The 17,890-nt window shown below is 39.5% G+C and overlaps 1 protein-coding gene across 1 annotated transcript in view; it reads left to right on the top strand.

Moving 5' to 3' along the window:
- Positions 1–8,712, top strand: part of rab40c (RAB40c, member RAS oncogene family) — an 80,909-nt gene extending 72,197 nt beyond the window's left edge. Inside the window, exons 5-6 of the mRNA XM_072268607.1 lie at positions 4,758–4,980; positions 7,074–8,712. Of these exons, the coding sequence (XP_072124708.1) occupies positions 4,758–4,980; positions 7,074–7,351 (501 nt within the window). The 3' untranslated portion in view covers positions 7,352–8,712. The remainder of the gene's footprint in view (positions 1–4,757; positions 4,981–7,073) is intronic.
- Positions 8,713–17,890: the final 9,178 nt, after the last annotated feature.

Genomic DNA, 17,890 nt, shown 5'->3' with positions numbered 1-17,890 from the left:
GGTTGTTAGATTTGCTGACAAAAGTCATCGCACTTGTGGGTGTGATGTTTTTTTTCTCTTCAGTATTCTGCAGTCAATCATTTAGTTGTTTTTCCTCTGTGATTCCACTCTGAATGTGCTAGCTGTAACAAATGGCCTGACCTGTATATCCTGCAGTTATTTGGATCCACCATGAGTTTCTGTTCCTGGTCTTTTATTCACTTTTCATGCTCTGCTTTAGAATTAGTTAAATGTGCATTATTTGTTTTTAATGAGATTTACAGGAACAAGTTATTAACAAATCTTCCTATCACTATCCAAGGACTTGCCCTGAGTTCTGCAAACATTATTAAATAATCATGTCCAGTTCAAGCTAAATTTCCTGCATTGATCTCTTACTGATTGAGCTATAGTGGAAAAACTTGTCTGCTCCTTGATCTGTCTGTGTACTTTCTCATTACCTGCTGCCTCTTTTAACATTGTCTTACTTCACTATTACGTCAGTCCCTTCCTGCTGCAACACTGTGTTATCATTACCTCTTGGCTCAGTTACTCCTAGTATTTCCTTCTGTGATCTTCCTTTTTAATCCTTAATAAGATTCAGTTTGTCTAAAATTCTGCTAGTTGCACCCTAACTACAGCTTCCTGATGATTGCTACCTCCTCATATCAACATTCTGTAGAAATCTTCCAATCTTGTGTATTCTGGGTGTAGTCACTGCTCTTATTTTGTTGAAACCTTCAGTGCAGGAACTTTCTACAGTTTTATTTTCCACATACTAAACTCACTTGCTATCTCTTAAATAGTCTCAGCAAAATTTACCTTAATGACAATGGCAACTCAACAGGAGCCACTGTATGACTGCAGTAACAAGACTAAGTTGTTCTAGGAGTCCAGTATCAATTATTGGCCCTATGGTCTGCTCAAATCTTCTTACATCCCGGGTAACAAAACCTCTATGCAATTGAATTTTTATACACATAACTGGAACCCCTTCTGTTATGAGCAACACACACAAGATGCTGGAGGAACTCAGCAGGTCCGGCAGCATTTATAGAGGGAAATAAACAGTCAGCATTTCAGGCTGAGACCAGTCATTAGTTCGTGTGTTGCGCAAGATTTGCAGAATTCCTTATATCTCTGATTTGTACCCCTACTGTTACAGGATTGAAAAATTATTAATTCATAGTAAAATAATGCAGTTTGTTGAAGTCAAGACCTTTTGTATAAAAGGCAAAGAGAAAACTTTAAAGTATGTTAGAGAAAAGAATTTGCATCAGTATACAGTGTTTATTATACTGTAACATTCTATTAAGTGTTTGCAGTTTTATCAATCACTGTTTAGGATAGCAAAGTGCACAGCAAGGTCTCTTGTACATCAATAAGTAACTGGATCATCAATTTCTTGTCATAGCTGACAGATTGAATATTGGCCATCTTTAAAAAAAACTTTTCTGCTAGTTTTTGTGTAAATATCTCGCATTATCAATCACTTTTGATCCAGTAAAACAGTCCATGGTGTTTCACTTGTGTGTTATCAAACAAAGGTTCAATTTCAACGATTCTTGGAACAGTAACCAAATGCTTGGTCAAACAAATGTAATGTGCTCAGTGAGAGAATTTGAAAGATTGGGACATACCTGTCAGTATTGGAGCAATGGGGCTGCACAAGCCGTTGGAAATTGAGGAGTGCAGAGATTTTATAGTGATCGTCTACCTCTGTTTTCAAGATGAGTATGTGTTAGGTCTAAAGATGAACATTTTGAAATACAGGTTTCCCCCTCCATCCGAAGGAAGAGCATTCCTATGAAACAGTATGTAAACTGGAATGTCGTAAAGTGAAGAAGCAATTACCGATTATTTATATGGGAAAAATTTGTGAGTGTTCGCAGACCAAAAAATAACCTACCAAATAATGTCAAATAACACATAAAACCTAAAATAACAGTAACACATAGTAAAAGCAGGAATGATATGATAAATACACAGCCTATATAAAGTAGTCAAGCCTATATAAAGTTTCTACAGTCATTGCCGCGCTGTCCACCGTAGCGAAAATCTCACGCAAGCGCTCTCGGCAGAAACACTCCCTCCAGTAACTTCTAAGCTATGAAGCTGCCAAATCACACCAAATAACACATAAAAATACACAGCCTATATAAAGTAGAAATAATGTATGTACGGTGTAGTATCACTTACCGGAATCAGGAAGGCAGCAGTGAGCACACTGATGATGGTGTGTTAGGCTAAGTCATTGGAGGTTGGAGTGGTGCTGTGGTCCCCAACCTCTGGGCCGCCGACCGATACCGATCCATGAAGCATGCCAGCGGTAGCCGGGATGCACCCAGCACATCTTTAAGAAAAAAAACCAAAATAATCAAGCTAATTAATTAGGTGGCGGCCAGGTCCTGGCTACCGCTGCACCACTGCATGCTTCGCAGCAGTGTATCAGTCTGCGGCCTGGAGGTTGGGGCCACTGGGGTGGTGGGACACTGAGGTGTCGCTGTCGTCTGTTTCCATCAAGGCAGGCAGGTAATCTTTTTCTATGTCTGCCTGCCTTGATAGAAACCATAGAAAAACTACAGAAACAGGCCTTTTGGCCCTTCTTGGCTGTGCCGAACTATTTTCTACCTAGTCCCACTGACCTGCACACGGACCATATCCCTCCAGACACCTCCCATCCATGTATCTGTACAATTTATTCTTAAATGTTAAAAAAGAACCCGCATTTACCACCTCGTCTGGCAGCTCATTCCACACTCCCACCATTCTCTGTGTGAAGAAGCCCCCCTCAATGTTCCCTTTAAACTTTACACCCCTCACCCTTAACCCATGTCCTCTGGTTTTTTTCTCCCCTTGCCTCAGTGGAAGAAGCCTGCTTGCATTCACTCTATCTATACCCATCATAATTTTATATACCTCTATCAAATCTCCCCTCATTCTTCTACGCTCCAGGGAATAAAGTCCTAACCTATTCAACCTTTCTCTGTAACTGAGTTTCTCAAGTCCCGGCAACGTCCTTGTAAACCTTCTCTGCACTCTTCCAACCTTATTAATATCCTTCCTATAATTTGGTGACCAAAACTGAACATAATACTCCAGATTCGGCCTCACCAATGCCTTGTACAACCTCATCATAACATTCCAGCTCTTATACTCAATACTTTGATTAATAAAGGCCAATGTACCAAAAGCTCTCTTTACGACCCTATCTACCTGTGACGCCACTTTTAGGGAATTTTGTATCTGTATTCCCAGATCCCTCTGTTCTACTGCACTCCTCAGTGCCTTACCATTTTACCTGTATGTTCTAAGTTGGTTTGTCCTTCCAAAGTGCAATACCTCACATTTGTCTGTATTAAACTCCATCTGCCATTTTTCAGCCCATTTTTCCAGCTGGTCCAAATCCGTCTGCAGGCTCTGAAAACTTTCCTCCCTGTCCACTACACCTCCAATCTTTGTATCATCAGCAAATTTGCTGACCCAATTTACCACATTATCATCCAGATCATTGATATAGATGACAAATAACAATGGACCCAGCACTGATCCCTGTGGCACACCACTAGTCACAGGATGTCGAAGGTTGAGTTTCGTCGTCTGCTGTGGCTGTTGTGAAAGGCTTGAAAAACGACAGTATGCTTGACTGCTTAGCCTGGCACATTTTTCTATCATACAGTTCTTTGTAAGCACTCAAACCACCCTGCAAATATGCCCTAAATCCATGTACCCTTTCAAAATTAAAGTCGTACTTTTCTGCAATCATTGCAGCGAAAATCTCACGCAGTTGCTTCACGTTCAGTTCCTGGACGACTTCACTTTCGGTCCGTTTGCTAATGCATTCGGTTTCGATTGTTATCCTTTCCTCTTCCAATTGCAACAGCTCTTCTTTTATCTTGGTCGTGGGGTGCCAAACCTCTTCAAGATCATCTTTGTCAACTTCCACAAGCCAAACTCACTTTGTCCTTACTTCGTTCACCACGATCAAAACACTTAATTATGTCTAGTTTTACACTAAGTGTAACATCCTTACGAGCTCTTTTAGGCTTCTTCGTTACCTTAGAACTCATCTTGCTAACGGATGCTCAAAATAAATCGACGTAAAGCACAGATGCTCACAGGCACGTGTTTAAGCAATGCTGGCTAGAATGCAGTTAGGAGGTAGGAGCTTGGCTGCTCGGGGTGCGCGCTGCCTTTTTTCGTAACAGTGTAAACACTTTCTGTTAGCGAAAACAGGTATCTAATGTAGGTCTTTCATAACAGCAAGGTGTCGTAAAGCGAACATTCGAAAACTGGGGGACACCTGTAGTGGCACTCCTTTGTTAAGAGCCATTGTTTGAAAGGACATTTGGCTTGAGCTCTGTTTGATCTATTTGCACAAGATCAAAATACCCATTCAGATTAGTCATTTCCATAAAATTCCATTTGTCTTGCTGGTTATTTCCAACATGTTTTCAATTTGGGAAGAGCTGTTTGTTGATCAGTGGGTCCATGGATAATGGGCAAAATAGGGTTAGTGTATTAAGGTAAAGATGAACTTAGTGAGAGTAGAAAATACATAGCCATGAAGATGAGCACTTTAAGAGCACCAGTTTAGCATCTCATCCATAAGAGTTGGTCTAAGCAATAGGCATTATCATCTTCTGGCTCCAAAGCTGAGCCTGACTATAGATTAGGGGGAAGAAAGATAGAATGCATCTGAAAAAAAAACATTTAATCCCATGATATGTTCACAATATGCCAAATATCATTCAATTTGATTTTGTATTTTCTTTCAGCATGCTCCTGGCGTGCCAAGAATCTTGGTTGGCAATAGGTTGCATCTTGCCTTCAAGCGCCAGGTTCCCACTGAACAGGCACGTGCCTATGCTGAAAAAAATGGAATGACATTCTTTGAAGTTAGCCCACTCTGTAATTTCAATGTGACAGAGTCCTTCACAGAACTATCTCGCATTGTATTGATGAGACATGGCATGGAAAGGTTCTGGAAACCAAACAGAGGTAAGGAAAAGTTACTTGATCATTTTAATCTTTGGATTTTTAATCTTTTTGCATAGATGGAAATAAAACATTTACAGAAATCAGTTGAATGATTTTGTTTTACATTGAGTTATTTAATGTCAGCTGGAATTGTAGTATGACCATAGCAGTCAGCCAGGACAGTCCAGATCTACTGTTTGCTTACTATCTAAAAGATTATATGTGTGTTCAATATTAAAATTTTAGCTCATTTCAAATGTTTCTACGTTCTCATTTGGATTGGGTAAAAGAAAGCCATCAGTGTTTGTAAAACTTCATTGAGTTGCTTCAGGAAGAATGGCAATGAAGCAACAAAATTTTTAAGTTTGGAATAATTGGGTGGTGGAGGAGAGGGAAAAGCATTCAGGATATTCTGAATTATTTTTCAAGGCAAAATTTTTAAGGGGCACAGGTAAAACATTTTTTTCAAGGTTCCCTGGAGGTCATTAGTAAATCAATTTTTAAAATGTTGAGTCTAATATTTTATGGACATCATTTCTGTCTAACTTTTAAATTAAAGCATCAGATTTATTTTTATTACTTAAATTTCCCAGCTAAACCTGGGTACAGACTAATGATCTGAAAACCACTTTCCTACAGTACTCCTACTTGGCTTTCTATGTGTGAGTTCTGCAGTATCTGGTTTTCACTTGTGCTGGCTGCATATTTTTAAGCATATACAAAGACTATTTGGAAAGAATGAAATAGTTGCTTTTATATTGAGTTGGTCGAAGGATATAGTATTTCTCACTTAATTCTCCCTGCTTATGCCCTCCTAATATTTTGCTGCACATGTTCCAAAAACATTAGCATAATTTTTCCTGAAAAAAATGCTTAATACTGGGACATTATTTTTTTAAAAAATCACACTGTTGTACTTGAAAAGCAGTATCTTTGATTTTGCACTATAATAATTGAATAATTTTTGCAGTAATCTCTGCCCCCAAGTGAAAACGTCTGGTAGTACAAGGAGAGAAACTTCTGTCCTCTGATTTTGCTGTCAAATAACTTCAGTTCATTTGAGAATAAATTGCACAGTTGTATTTAAAATTGAAGACATCACTTATTTTATAAAAATAACAGTTGAAATTCTTTTGTAAACTTACCTTGAGTAAATTTACAACAATGAGTAAGAGCAAAGTTCACTAATGACATAAAAGATCAAGAGGAGAGGATAGTGAAAAGGATTATTTCATTTCTTTGGCAGAGCTAAGTAGAGGCTACAATTTTATGTACATATCACAGGAAGGATGAAAAGTGTATCCCTAGTTCTCCCTTTGCCATGGCATAAATGGTACCGACCTAGCTGTAAGGCCTTGACAAATATAAAAAAGAAATTATAACTAACATTTCTTCAAACAAGTGCAAGGCAAACTTCCTCAAGGGCTATTTCCTTTGTTCAAATTTGGCCCTGTGACCATGACCAGTGATGATTTGAGTTGACACCTTGCCAGCATATCCAGTTGTTAACCTGTAGTTACCCATTTTGTGACGTTAATTTTTTTCTTACCGTAAGTAAAATAAATTGCTTGATTCATGATTTCTAATTACATTAAAATCTAAGTGTGTCTTAAGGGCATATTTTCTGTTTTAATACCCAATACTTGTCCTGTTGGGCTTGGGTCATATACTCAGACATAAAGTATGGAGCAGTTGTGCACATATTTATAAAGAGCTGATCTGACTAGAGCTTATTTGTCTGATACCCAACCCTGATGTGCATAATTGGTCCTGTCAGTGTCAGATAGAATAATCGAGCTTCATCTCCTCCAGCTTTGCAGCAACTGATTCAAATGAAGTATTGAGGCCTTATCTTCCCAGTAGTTTGACCTTTTTGAAACTGCACCATGTTTTTCAAACCATTATTTAAAGAAGTGCTACAGACATTTTAGGGAACATTGTGGTAATTTTGTGATTGCTCCTTATCTTATTATAGTGTTAATCATTATAAAGTATGGGAGTTTTAATTAACTACCAAGGAGAATGATGGTTTCTTTTCTTTCTAAGATTTTTTTTAACTTTTTAATGTAAACTAAATGTTAAAAAACCTAAATTTACTTCTGTCTTTTAATTAGTTTTCACACTGCAAGACCTCTGTTGCCGAGCCATTGTTTCTTGCACACCTGTTCATCTTATTGACAAGCTACCACTACCTGTTGCCATTAAAAGCCACCTGAAGTCTTTTTCCATGGCCAATGGAATGAATGCTGTGATGATGCATGGACGTTCGTACTCGCTGGCCTCAAGCAGCGGTGGAAGCAAAGGAAACAGCTTGAAGCGGTCAACTAAACCCTCCAGACCACCACAGAGTCCACCTCAGAGCTGCACACGTACTAACTGCAAAATTTCTTAGCAAAACGGTTTTGTTTCAGGCTTTCCTTCTTGGCAAGAACTTCGTCAGCTGGTCAAGCTTGAAACCTGAATTCCTATGGAACATTTCTTGCAGCTTCCTACTGGACCAAATGAAGAATGGCTCTGCAATTTTTTGGAAAAAAAACTTTTATTTGCTGGGATGTACAAACACACTAGTTGAAAGAGATACTCATTACATTTTGTTTTGACAATTTGCACTGAAATTTCAAACTAGTGTTTTTAAAACTGCTTGCAGGTGCCACTTTTAATAAAGGGACAGCCAGTTTTAAAGGAAGGTGGTCCTGGGTTGTTTACATGGCTTTGATCAGAATTTAAATCTTCACCTTTGTCCTCCTGACTAAATTATTGCTCCATGGTAGAAAAAGAATCTCTGGGAATTGAACCAGTACACATGCAAAGAATGCTGTTGCTACTATACTCCTTACTAGCATCACTAAACTCCCGTGCCTTTTGATATTATAGACTATATCTAGCCTGCAATGGCCTGCATGTGGCCTTTCATACCTGCCTTGCATCTTTATCTTCTGAAGGCCAGCTCTTTAATGTTGACTGACAAGATCATGTGCTTTTTCCACCGTTCTTAATACGCCAATTAATATGTATTATTATTTAATTTGCATTTAGACCACTTTTGTAATAATGTTCTGTTATTTGTATGATGTCATTGTTGAGTTGGTTCTTCATTAACTATCCATCAAGTTCCATACCCAAATTCTTGATTTAAGAAAGATATTTTCAGTAATATAGAATAAATACAAGACTTCACAGCAACAACAAGTGCTCCTGGCCTGAATGGTAATTGTATAAATCACTGCACTCAGAAACTTTTTCCTTTTAGTTCATTGGAACTAAAGGTTCAGCATTTATTTTGACAGAAGCACCTGTCACTTCTCTTTTCTTTCTTGCCCTCTTGCCACCCTCCCCTCCACCCCAAATCATGGTAAAGAAATAGAACTTGCTCTTTTGTAATTGTTAACTGTATTTCTCTTGTTATATAAAAAAAACTTTGCATTTTGGCCACTAATTGTAACAGCTTTTGTGTTGGATGACACTTGTTAAAGATAAACTGTCTAAATGGAAAGAATGCATAGGAGAAATCTACTGTAACACTGAAAATAGGCCACCTTCTGCACCTGAACTGGATAATAGTTGCAGTATCACATAAAATATGAGAGAGAGAGAAAAAGGGAACAATTTAAGCAAAATGTTCAATTATGTAAAACACTATTTCACATTTATTATAGCTGCTGTGTGACACTAAATGATTTTTAAGTTTTATTGGCATTTTACTTTGTACAGTTTCAATGTTCGATTGTGAAATACATTTCTTTTGCAAATTAATGTGTGGTTTGTCTTTTTCTATTTAATGAATTACTAAAGAAATGCATTTAAGAATTTTTTGAATCAATTCTTCTGAAGATGATATTAGGACCGTAAGACATTGGAGCAGAACTAAGCCATTTGGTCTATTGAGTCTGCGCCACCACTTGATCGTGGTTGATCCATTTCCCACTCAACCCCACTTTCCTGCCTTCTCCCCATAACCTTTCATGCCTTAACATATCAAGATCTGTCAAACTGCCTTGAATATAACCATATAACAATTACAGCACGGAAAATAGGCCATCTCGGCCCTTCTAGTCTGTGCCGAACTCTTACGCTCATCGAGTCCCACCGACCTGTACTCAGCCCATAACCCTCCATTCCTTTCCTGTCCATATAGCTGTCCAATTTAATTTTAAGTGACAACATCGAACCTGCCTCAACCACTTCTGCTGGAAGCTTGTTCCACACAGCTACCACTCTCTGAGTAAAGAAGTTCCCCCTCATGTTACCCCTGAACTTTTGCCCTTTAACTCTCAACTCATGTCCTCTTGTTTGAATCTCCCCCACTGTCAATGGAAAAAGCCTATCCACGTCAACTCTGTCTATCCCCCTCATAATCTTAAATACCCCTATTAAGTCCCCCCTCAACCGTCTATGCTCCAAAGAATAAAGACCCAACTTGTTCAACCTTTCTCTGTAACTTAGGAGATGAAATTCAGGCAACATTCTAGTTAATCTCCTCTGTACTCTCTTAATTTTGTTGACACCTTTCCTATAATTCAGTGACCAGAATTGTACACAATACTCCAAATTTGGCCTTACCAATGCCTTGTACAATTTCAACATTACATCCCAACTCCTATACTCAATGCTCTGATTTGTAAAGGCCAGCATACCATAAGCTTTTTTCACCACCCTATCCACATGAGATTCCACCTTCAGGGAACTATGCACCTTTATTCCTAGATCCCTCTGTTCTACAGCATTCTTCAATGCCCTACCATTTACCATGTATGTCCTATTTTGATTAGTCCTATCAAAATGTAGCACCTCACATTTATCAGCATTAAACTCCATCTGCCATCTTCAGCCCACTCTTCTAATTGGCCTAAATCTCTCTGCGAGCTTTGAAAACCTACTTCATTATCCACAACTCCACCTATCTTAGTATCATCTGCATACTTACTAATCCAATTTACCACCCCATCATCCAGATCATTAATATATATGACAAACAACATCGGACCCAGTACAGATCCCTGAGGCACATCACTAGACATCGTCCTCCAGTCTGACAAACAGTTATCCACCACTATTCTGTGGCGTCTCCCATCCAGCCACTGCTGAATCCATTTTACTACTTAGATATTAGTACCTAACGATTGAACCTTCCTAACTAACCTTTCGTGTGGTACCTTGTCAAAGGCCTTACTGAAGTCCATGTAGACAACATCCACCGCTTTACCCTCGTCAACTTTCCTCATCAAAAAATTCAGTAAGATTTGTCAAACATGACCTTCCACGCACAAATCCATGTTGACTGTTCCTAATCAGACCCTGTCTATCCAGATAATTATATATACCATCTCTAAAAATACTTTCCATCAATTTACCCACCACTGATGTCAAACTCACAGGCGGATAATTGCTAAGTTTACTCTTGGAACCCTTTTTAAACAAGGGAACAACATGAGCAATACGCCAATCCTCTGGCACCATCCCCGTTTCTAATGACATTTAAAATATTTCTGTCAGAGCCCCTGCTATTTCCACACTAACTTCCCTCAAGGTCCTAGGGAATATCCTGTGAGGACCTGGAGACTTATCCAATTTTATGTTCCCTAAAAGCGCCAGTACTTCCTCTTTAATCATCATACCTTTCCATAACTACCCTTCTTGTTTCCCTTACCTTACACAATTCTACATCCTTTTCCTTAGTGAATACCGAAGACGAGAAATTGTTCAAAATCTCCCCCATCTCTTTTGGCTCTGCACATAGCCGTCCACTCTGATTCTCTAAGAGACCAATTTTATCCCTCACTATCCTTTTGCTATTAATATAACTGTAGAAACCCTTTGGATTTATTTTCACCTTACTTGCCAAAGCAGCCTCATATCTTTTAACTTTTCTAATTTCTTTCTTAAGATTCTTTTTACATTCTTTATATTCCTCGAGCACCTCATTTACTCCAAGCTGCCTATATTTATTGTAGATCCCTCTCTTTTCCTAAATCAAGTTTCCAATATTCCTTGAAAACCATGACTCACTCAAACTTTTAACTTTTCCTTTCAACCTAACAGAAACATTAAGATCCTGTACCCTCAAATTTTCACCTTTAAATGACCTCCATTTCAAGGTGTCCCAATCCACTCCTAAATCCTTTCACATCTCCTCCAATCAAAAATCTCAACCCAGGGTCCACTCCTATCCTTCTCCATAATTATATTGAAACTAATGGCACTGTGATCACTGGACCTGAAGTGCTCCCCAACACATACCTCAGTCACCTGACCTATCTCATCCCCTAACAGGAGATCCAAACTGCCCCTTCTCTAGTTGGTACCTCTGTGTATTGCTGCAAAAAACTGTCTTGCACACATTTTACAAACTCCAACCCATCCAGCCCTTTTACAGAATGGGCTTCCCAGTCTATGTGGAAAATTAAAATCTCCCATAATCACAACCTTGTGCTTACTACAAATAGCTGCTATCTCCTTACATTGAATAGATTCAATGACCTACCCGTGGCAATGAATTCAACTGATTCATCATCCTTGGGCTAAAGAAATAGTTCATCTCCAATCTAAGTGGATATCCCTCTATTCTGTGGTTGTGCCCTTTGTCCCTGGACTCCCCCACTATAGGAATCAGGTCTCCAGATCTACTCTATCACAACCTTTCAACATCCCCAAGGTTTCAATGAGATTTCTTCCCCCCACTCCCTTCTAAATTCTTATGAGTGTGGGCCCAGAGCCATCAAACGTTTGTATGATGAGCCTTTAAATCCTGGAATAATTTTTGTGAACCTCCTTTGAACCTTTCTAAGATGAGTCGAAAACTGCTCATAATACTCCAAATGAGGGCTTAACAGTGCTTTACAGAGCCTCAGCATTACATCCTTGTTTTGTATTCTAGTTCTTTCAAAATGAATGCTAACATTGCATTTGCCTTCCTCACTACTGACTCAACCTACAGGTTAACCTGCATGAGAACTTCCAAGTCCCTTTGTACCTTAAATTTTTGAAATTTCTCCCCATTTAGAAAACAGTTTATTCCTTCTACCAAAGTGTATGACCATACACTTCCTGACACTGTATTCCATCTGCCACTTCTTTGCTCATTCTCCTAATCTGTCTAAGTCCTTCTGCAGCCTCTCTGCTCCGTCAACACTACTTGCTCCTCTACTTAGTTTCATATCATCTACAAACGTGGCCACAAAGCCATTAGTTCCATCATCCAAATCATTGACATACAATGTAAAAAGCAGTTCAACACCAATCCCTGCAGAACACCATTAGTCACCGGCAGTCAGTCATAAAAGACTCATTTTATTACCCCTCTTTGCCTCCTGCCAATCAGCCAATGCTCTATCCTTAAGACCATAAAACATAGAAACAGAATTAGGGCATTCAGCTCATCACATCTGCTCTGCTACTCGGATCCCACTCAACCTCATACACCTGCCTTCTCAACATATCCTTTAATGCCCTGACCAATCAGGAAACTACCAAATTCTGCTTTAAGTATACCCACAGACTTGGCCTCCACTGCAGTCTGTGGCAGAGCATTCCACAGATTCACTACTCCGTCTAAAAAAATGTTGGTCCTTACCTCTGTTTTAAAAGGTTGCCCCTCAGTTTTGAGGCTATGCCCTCTAGTTCTGGATACCTCACCATAGGAAACATCTTCTCCACATTCCACAGTCACCCTATCTAGTCTTTTCAATGTTCGGTAGGTTTCAATGAGATTCAGCCTCTGCTCTTCTCCCCCCCCCCCCCCCGCATTTTTCTAAATTCTAGTGAGTACAGGCCCAAAGCTGCCAAATGCTCCTCATATGTTAACCCCTTCATTCCTGGAATTGACCTCAACCTGGATTCTCTCCAATGATAACACATCCTTTCTGAAATAACGGGGCCCAAAAATTTGACAATACTCACAAGTGCGGCCTGACTACTGACTTGTAAAGCCTCAACATTATCACATTGTTTTGATATTCTATTCCCCTTGAAATAAATGCCAACGTTGCATTTGCCTTCTTTACCACAGACTCAACCTGTAAATTAACCATGTTAGTATCTTTCCTGTAATACCATGGGCTCTTGCTGAGCACCTTCATGTGTGGCACCTTGTCAAAGGCCTTGAGAAAATGTAAGCACACAACATCCTCCTTTGTCTATACTGCTAGTTATTTTTTCAAAGAATTCCAACAAATTTGTCAGACATTTTATTTTACACTACGTACACCAAAACCACACCCATTTACAACTGACCAACATCTTCCCAACCACTGAAGTTAGGCTAACTGACCTAGAATTTTCTTTCAAGAAGGGAGGAGTGATATTTGCAATCTTCCAGTCCTCCAGTCCAGACCCATGCCAGAATCTCTTAATATTTGAAAGATCATTATTAATTTGTAGCATGTATCCTGGCTACTTTTTGGAGACCAGTATATATCTTGTATCAGGATCTTTTTACCCTTGCAGTTCCTTAACTCTACACACAAGAATTCTACATCTTCTGGTCCTGTCACTTCTTTCTAAGGATTTGATTTCATTTTTTACCAACAGCGCTACATCACCCCCTCTGCCTTCCTGCCTGTCCTTTCAATACAATATGTATTCTTGGATGTTATGCTCCCGACTATAATCTTCTTTCAGCCATGACTCTGATACCTGCCAATCCCTAACAGAACTACAAGATCATCTACCTTATTTTGTTCACTGTGTGCATTCAAATATAATACCTTCTGTCCTGCTTTCATCACTTTTTTCAATTTTGTCCCCGTTACACTGCAACTCATCCACTGAATGCAATTTTGCCCTGTCATCTACCTTCCTTCCTGACAGTCTCACGACACAGTGCCTCTGCTTGAATACCAACTGCCCCTTCCTCAGTCCTGTCACTCAGTTTCCCATCCTCCTGCTGAATTAGTTTACACCTTCCCCAAAAATTCTAGCAAACCTGCCCACACGGATATTGGTCGCCTCGTGTAACCTGCCCCTTTTGGATAGGTCGTACTATTCCCGGAAGAGCACCCAATGATCACAAATCTGAAACCCTGGCCCCTACACCAGTTCCTCAGTAGTGCAGTCATCTGCCAAATCATCCTATGCTTACCCTCACTGGTGCGTGGCACAGGCAGTAATCCAGAGATTATTGTCTGGAGGTCCTGCTTTTCAGCTTTCCACCTAGCTCCCTCAATTCTCCCCAGGACCACCTGCCTTTTCCTACCTATGCCATTGGTGTCAATATGTACCAAAACCTCTGGCTGTTCACCCTCCCTCTTTAGAATGCTGTGGACCCAGTTGAAGGCATCCCAGACCCTGGCACATGGGAAGAAACAGCAAGTTTCAGGTGCCATTCCAATGCTGCCTTCGCAGGCAGTGTAGAAGTATATTTTCTTGGTGCCTTTTCCACACCAGTCAGCTTCCAGTGTATTTACTCTTCTCATATGTCAATTTAAGAGGGGTACAAAATTAAGCATATGATGTACATTTTTGTACCAAGTACCATGGAATGAGCTGCCAGAGGAAGTGCTTGAAACAAGTATATTAACAACGTCTAAAGATGCTTGGAGTGGTACATGGATAGGAAAGGTTTAGAGGTAATGGGGCTAACTTAGATCGGCATCTTGTTGGACAGAGACCAGCTGGGCTGAAGGGCTTGTTTCCTGACTCTGTGCCCAATTCAACAGAATATATTAAGAGCCAAACTGTTGCTGGAGACTTGCTCCTGGCCCAATTGTGATTACCATTCTCACAAGATTGCACTAATTTAATCAATTTACTGTTTATTAATAGATTTGTAAAGCAGGTTATTGCTGATATCTATTTTTCATTTATTTACCTATCATTACTTCATATATTTTCATTATTTCCAAGTTTTCACAACTTTAAAAAGATTTTCCATTCACCATTTACAAATTGTCTTTGCTTTATTGATGGTATAATAGATGAGGCTAGTGATGAACCACATAAGGTAAACCACAGCTACTTGGTCTCTTAAACTACAAGATCAAGAATTATCTGAAACTGAATATTGTTTTATTTTTCAATGGCCTGAAGTATAAGGGCCACTTCCAGTAGCACAGTAACTTATTAAGAAAGTAAGTTGTGGATTCAAGGCATGTCAGACTTGATCAGATTATCTGGACCAAAGTCGGCATTTATTCAATTTAATGCCTTATTGATTATTTGTTCTTTTAAAAAAATAATTAATCTCTAATTCGACAAGGCTAACTAGGTTTGGCAATGCAGGTAGGACTTTAGCATGTGGAAGTCTGTAGAGGGTATTACAATATCTAATAAACTGGTGAGAAAGAAAAACCCTAGCTGTTTCCTAGTTTTTAGATTATGAGAACACTCGGTCCTCCTTTATTGTCATTTAGAAATGCATACATGCATTAAGAAATGATACAATGTTTCTCCGGAGTGATATCACAGAAAACAGGACAGACCAAAGACTAACACTGACAAAACCACATAATTATAACATATAGTTACAGTAGTGCAAAGCAATACCATAATTTGATGAAGAACAGACCATGGGTACAGTAAAAAAAAAGTCTCAAAGTCCCGAGTCGATCGACTCCCGAGTCCCCGATAGCAGGCGGCAAAAGGGAGAAACTCCCTGCCATAAACCTCCAGGCACCGTCAACTTGCCGATACCTTGGAAGCACTTGACCACAGCCGACACTGAGTCCATCCGTCCGAAAACTCTGAGCTTCCGACCAGCCTCTCCAATACAGCCTCCTGAGCGCCATCCTCTGCTGAGCGCCTTCGACCTCTCCCCGGCCGCTGAAACAAGCAAAGCCGAGGATTTCGGGGCCTTCGGCTCCGGAGATTCCAGTTACCACACAGTAGCAGCGGCAGCCCTTCTTGGTTGTTACAAGAATTTTCTGAAATCAACTAGCACAGTGGATCAGAATGTTAACAAGTGAATAAGGATGTAGACTCTTGTTTACATAACATGTGTTTGTTCAACTCCAATAAATCTGTAGGTCCTTTGAATCAATGAAATTTGAAAGCGGAAATGGGATACAGCAAGACTAAGTGAAGAGTTAAATGAATCAGAACAGGTTATTATCACTGCCTTATGTCATTAAATTTGTTTGGTGGGTGCAGTACAGTGCAATGCATAAAATATACCATAATTTACAATAATAAATCTATATATATAATAAATAAATAAATAAGTGAGCAAGAATGGTGTTCACGGACCATTCAGAAGCCTGATGGTGAATGGGAAGAAGCTGTTTCTAAAATGTTGAGTGTGTGTCTGAAGGCTTCATTACCTCCTTAATGATAGTAATGTGAAGAGGGAAGGTCCTGGACGGTGGAGTTCCCTAGTGATAGGTGTATCTTTTTGAGGCATCACCTTTTGAAGATGCTGTCGATGGTGGCGAAGTTCGTGCCTATGATGGAGCTGGTTGAATTTACATCCCTCTGCAACTTTTTTATGATCCTGTGCAGTGGCCCTTCCATACCAGACAGCAATGCAACCAGTTAGAATGCTCTCCATGATACATCTGGAGAAATTTGCTAATATTTGGTGACATACCAAATCTCCTCCAACTTCTAATGAAATATAGCTGCTTGCATGCCTTCTTTGTAATTGCATCAATATGTTTAGACCAAGATAGATCTTAGGCGATGTTGACACCCATGCTTGAAATTGTTCATTCTTTCCATGCTGACCCCTTGATAAGGACTGGTGTGTGTTCCCTCAACTTCCCCTTCCTGAAGTCCACAATCAAAAATTGGCCTTAAGAAAGAGAATTTGAATGCTAGCTGAATGTTATGCCATCAGTAATAAAGTGTACAAAGGGGAATATTTATTCCCTATAGTGCCAGAAGAGCAGAAGATTTTAATTAAGACAGCAGCCATTGCTGCCCTTGTACCAAGGTGGTTTAGAGGGATTTAGAGTATGACCACTATTTTCACAATGAAATAAGTAACAACAAAGCTTGCTTTTGTGTGTACCTCAGCTATCTCTTCTGGTTCCATACACACTTTTCCACTGTCATACCTACAAAGGAGGCATGCAAGTGGCTATATTTCATTAGGAGTTGGAGGAGATATGGTATGTCACCAAAGACCAGCAAATTTCGACAAATGTATCATGGAGAACGTTCTAACTGTTTGCATCGCTGTCTGATTTATTACTCTTTATTAAGCTTTATTACTCTAAGCCTTTTCTTTGAAATATGCCACGTCCACCAGACAGTTTCAACTGAGCTCTTGTTTTATGGTGCTTTCAAAAGATGACCTCTGAAACTCCATCATTTGATAAGTCCTGAATTTAAAACTCAACCTCAATTATCTCATGAAAACTAGAGTTTGAACACTCACCTTCCCATTCCCGAGGTGAATTCTGATGTCACTAACTGAGGCACTATTTGAGTTGCACTGAAAAGTGGGTGGAATCTCCAGGCAAGTGCTAGAGGGTGATCTGGGATCAGTAATCTAATATATGTTCCTTTTGACTTTATCCCTGTAGGATTGAATTTCTATAACCAAATGTAAAAATAATGCAGTATGGTATCAAGCAACCCTATCAATGAATTTTGCAAGCTTTAACACAGTTACCTATCAATGTCTGATGAATAACCTGTTTTTTTCATTGTACTGTAGACCAGTGAAGAACAGTGATTCTGCTAGAAGTTGCACAGAACTAGTTGAGCTCAGTGGCTGTTGCTGTCCTACCACCTGGTGAAAAATGTGCTGTAATGCTTTTCTACAGAGGTGATGAATATGTTGCTAAATTATGTAACTTCCCAAAAGTAAATAATGTAATTTCTGCTTCTGAGGCCGAAGTTGTCTGTGTGAATCCATGTGAAGATAATAAAGGTATTTTATCCTCTAGTGCCAAGGACTTGCCTGGCCTGCTGAGTTCCTCCAGCATTTTGTGTGAGTTACTTATGAAATTCTAAACTGGTTCAACCTTCTCTCTTTTGCTGCTCTTTTACCTTC

Source organism: Mobula birostris, chromosome 9 (assembly GCF_030028105.1).
Source record: "Mobula birostris isolate sMobBir1 chromosome 9, sMobBir1.hap1, whole genome shotgun sequence".
Classification (NCBI taxonomy): domain Eukaryota; kingdom Metazoa; phylum Chordata; class Chondrichthyes; order Myliobatiformes; family Myliobatidae; genus Mobula; species Mobula birostris.
This window is presented reverse-complemented; position numbering and strand designations above follow the sequence as displayed.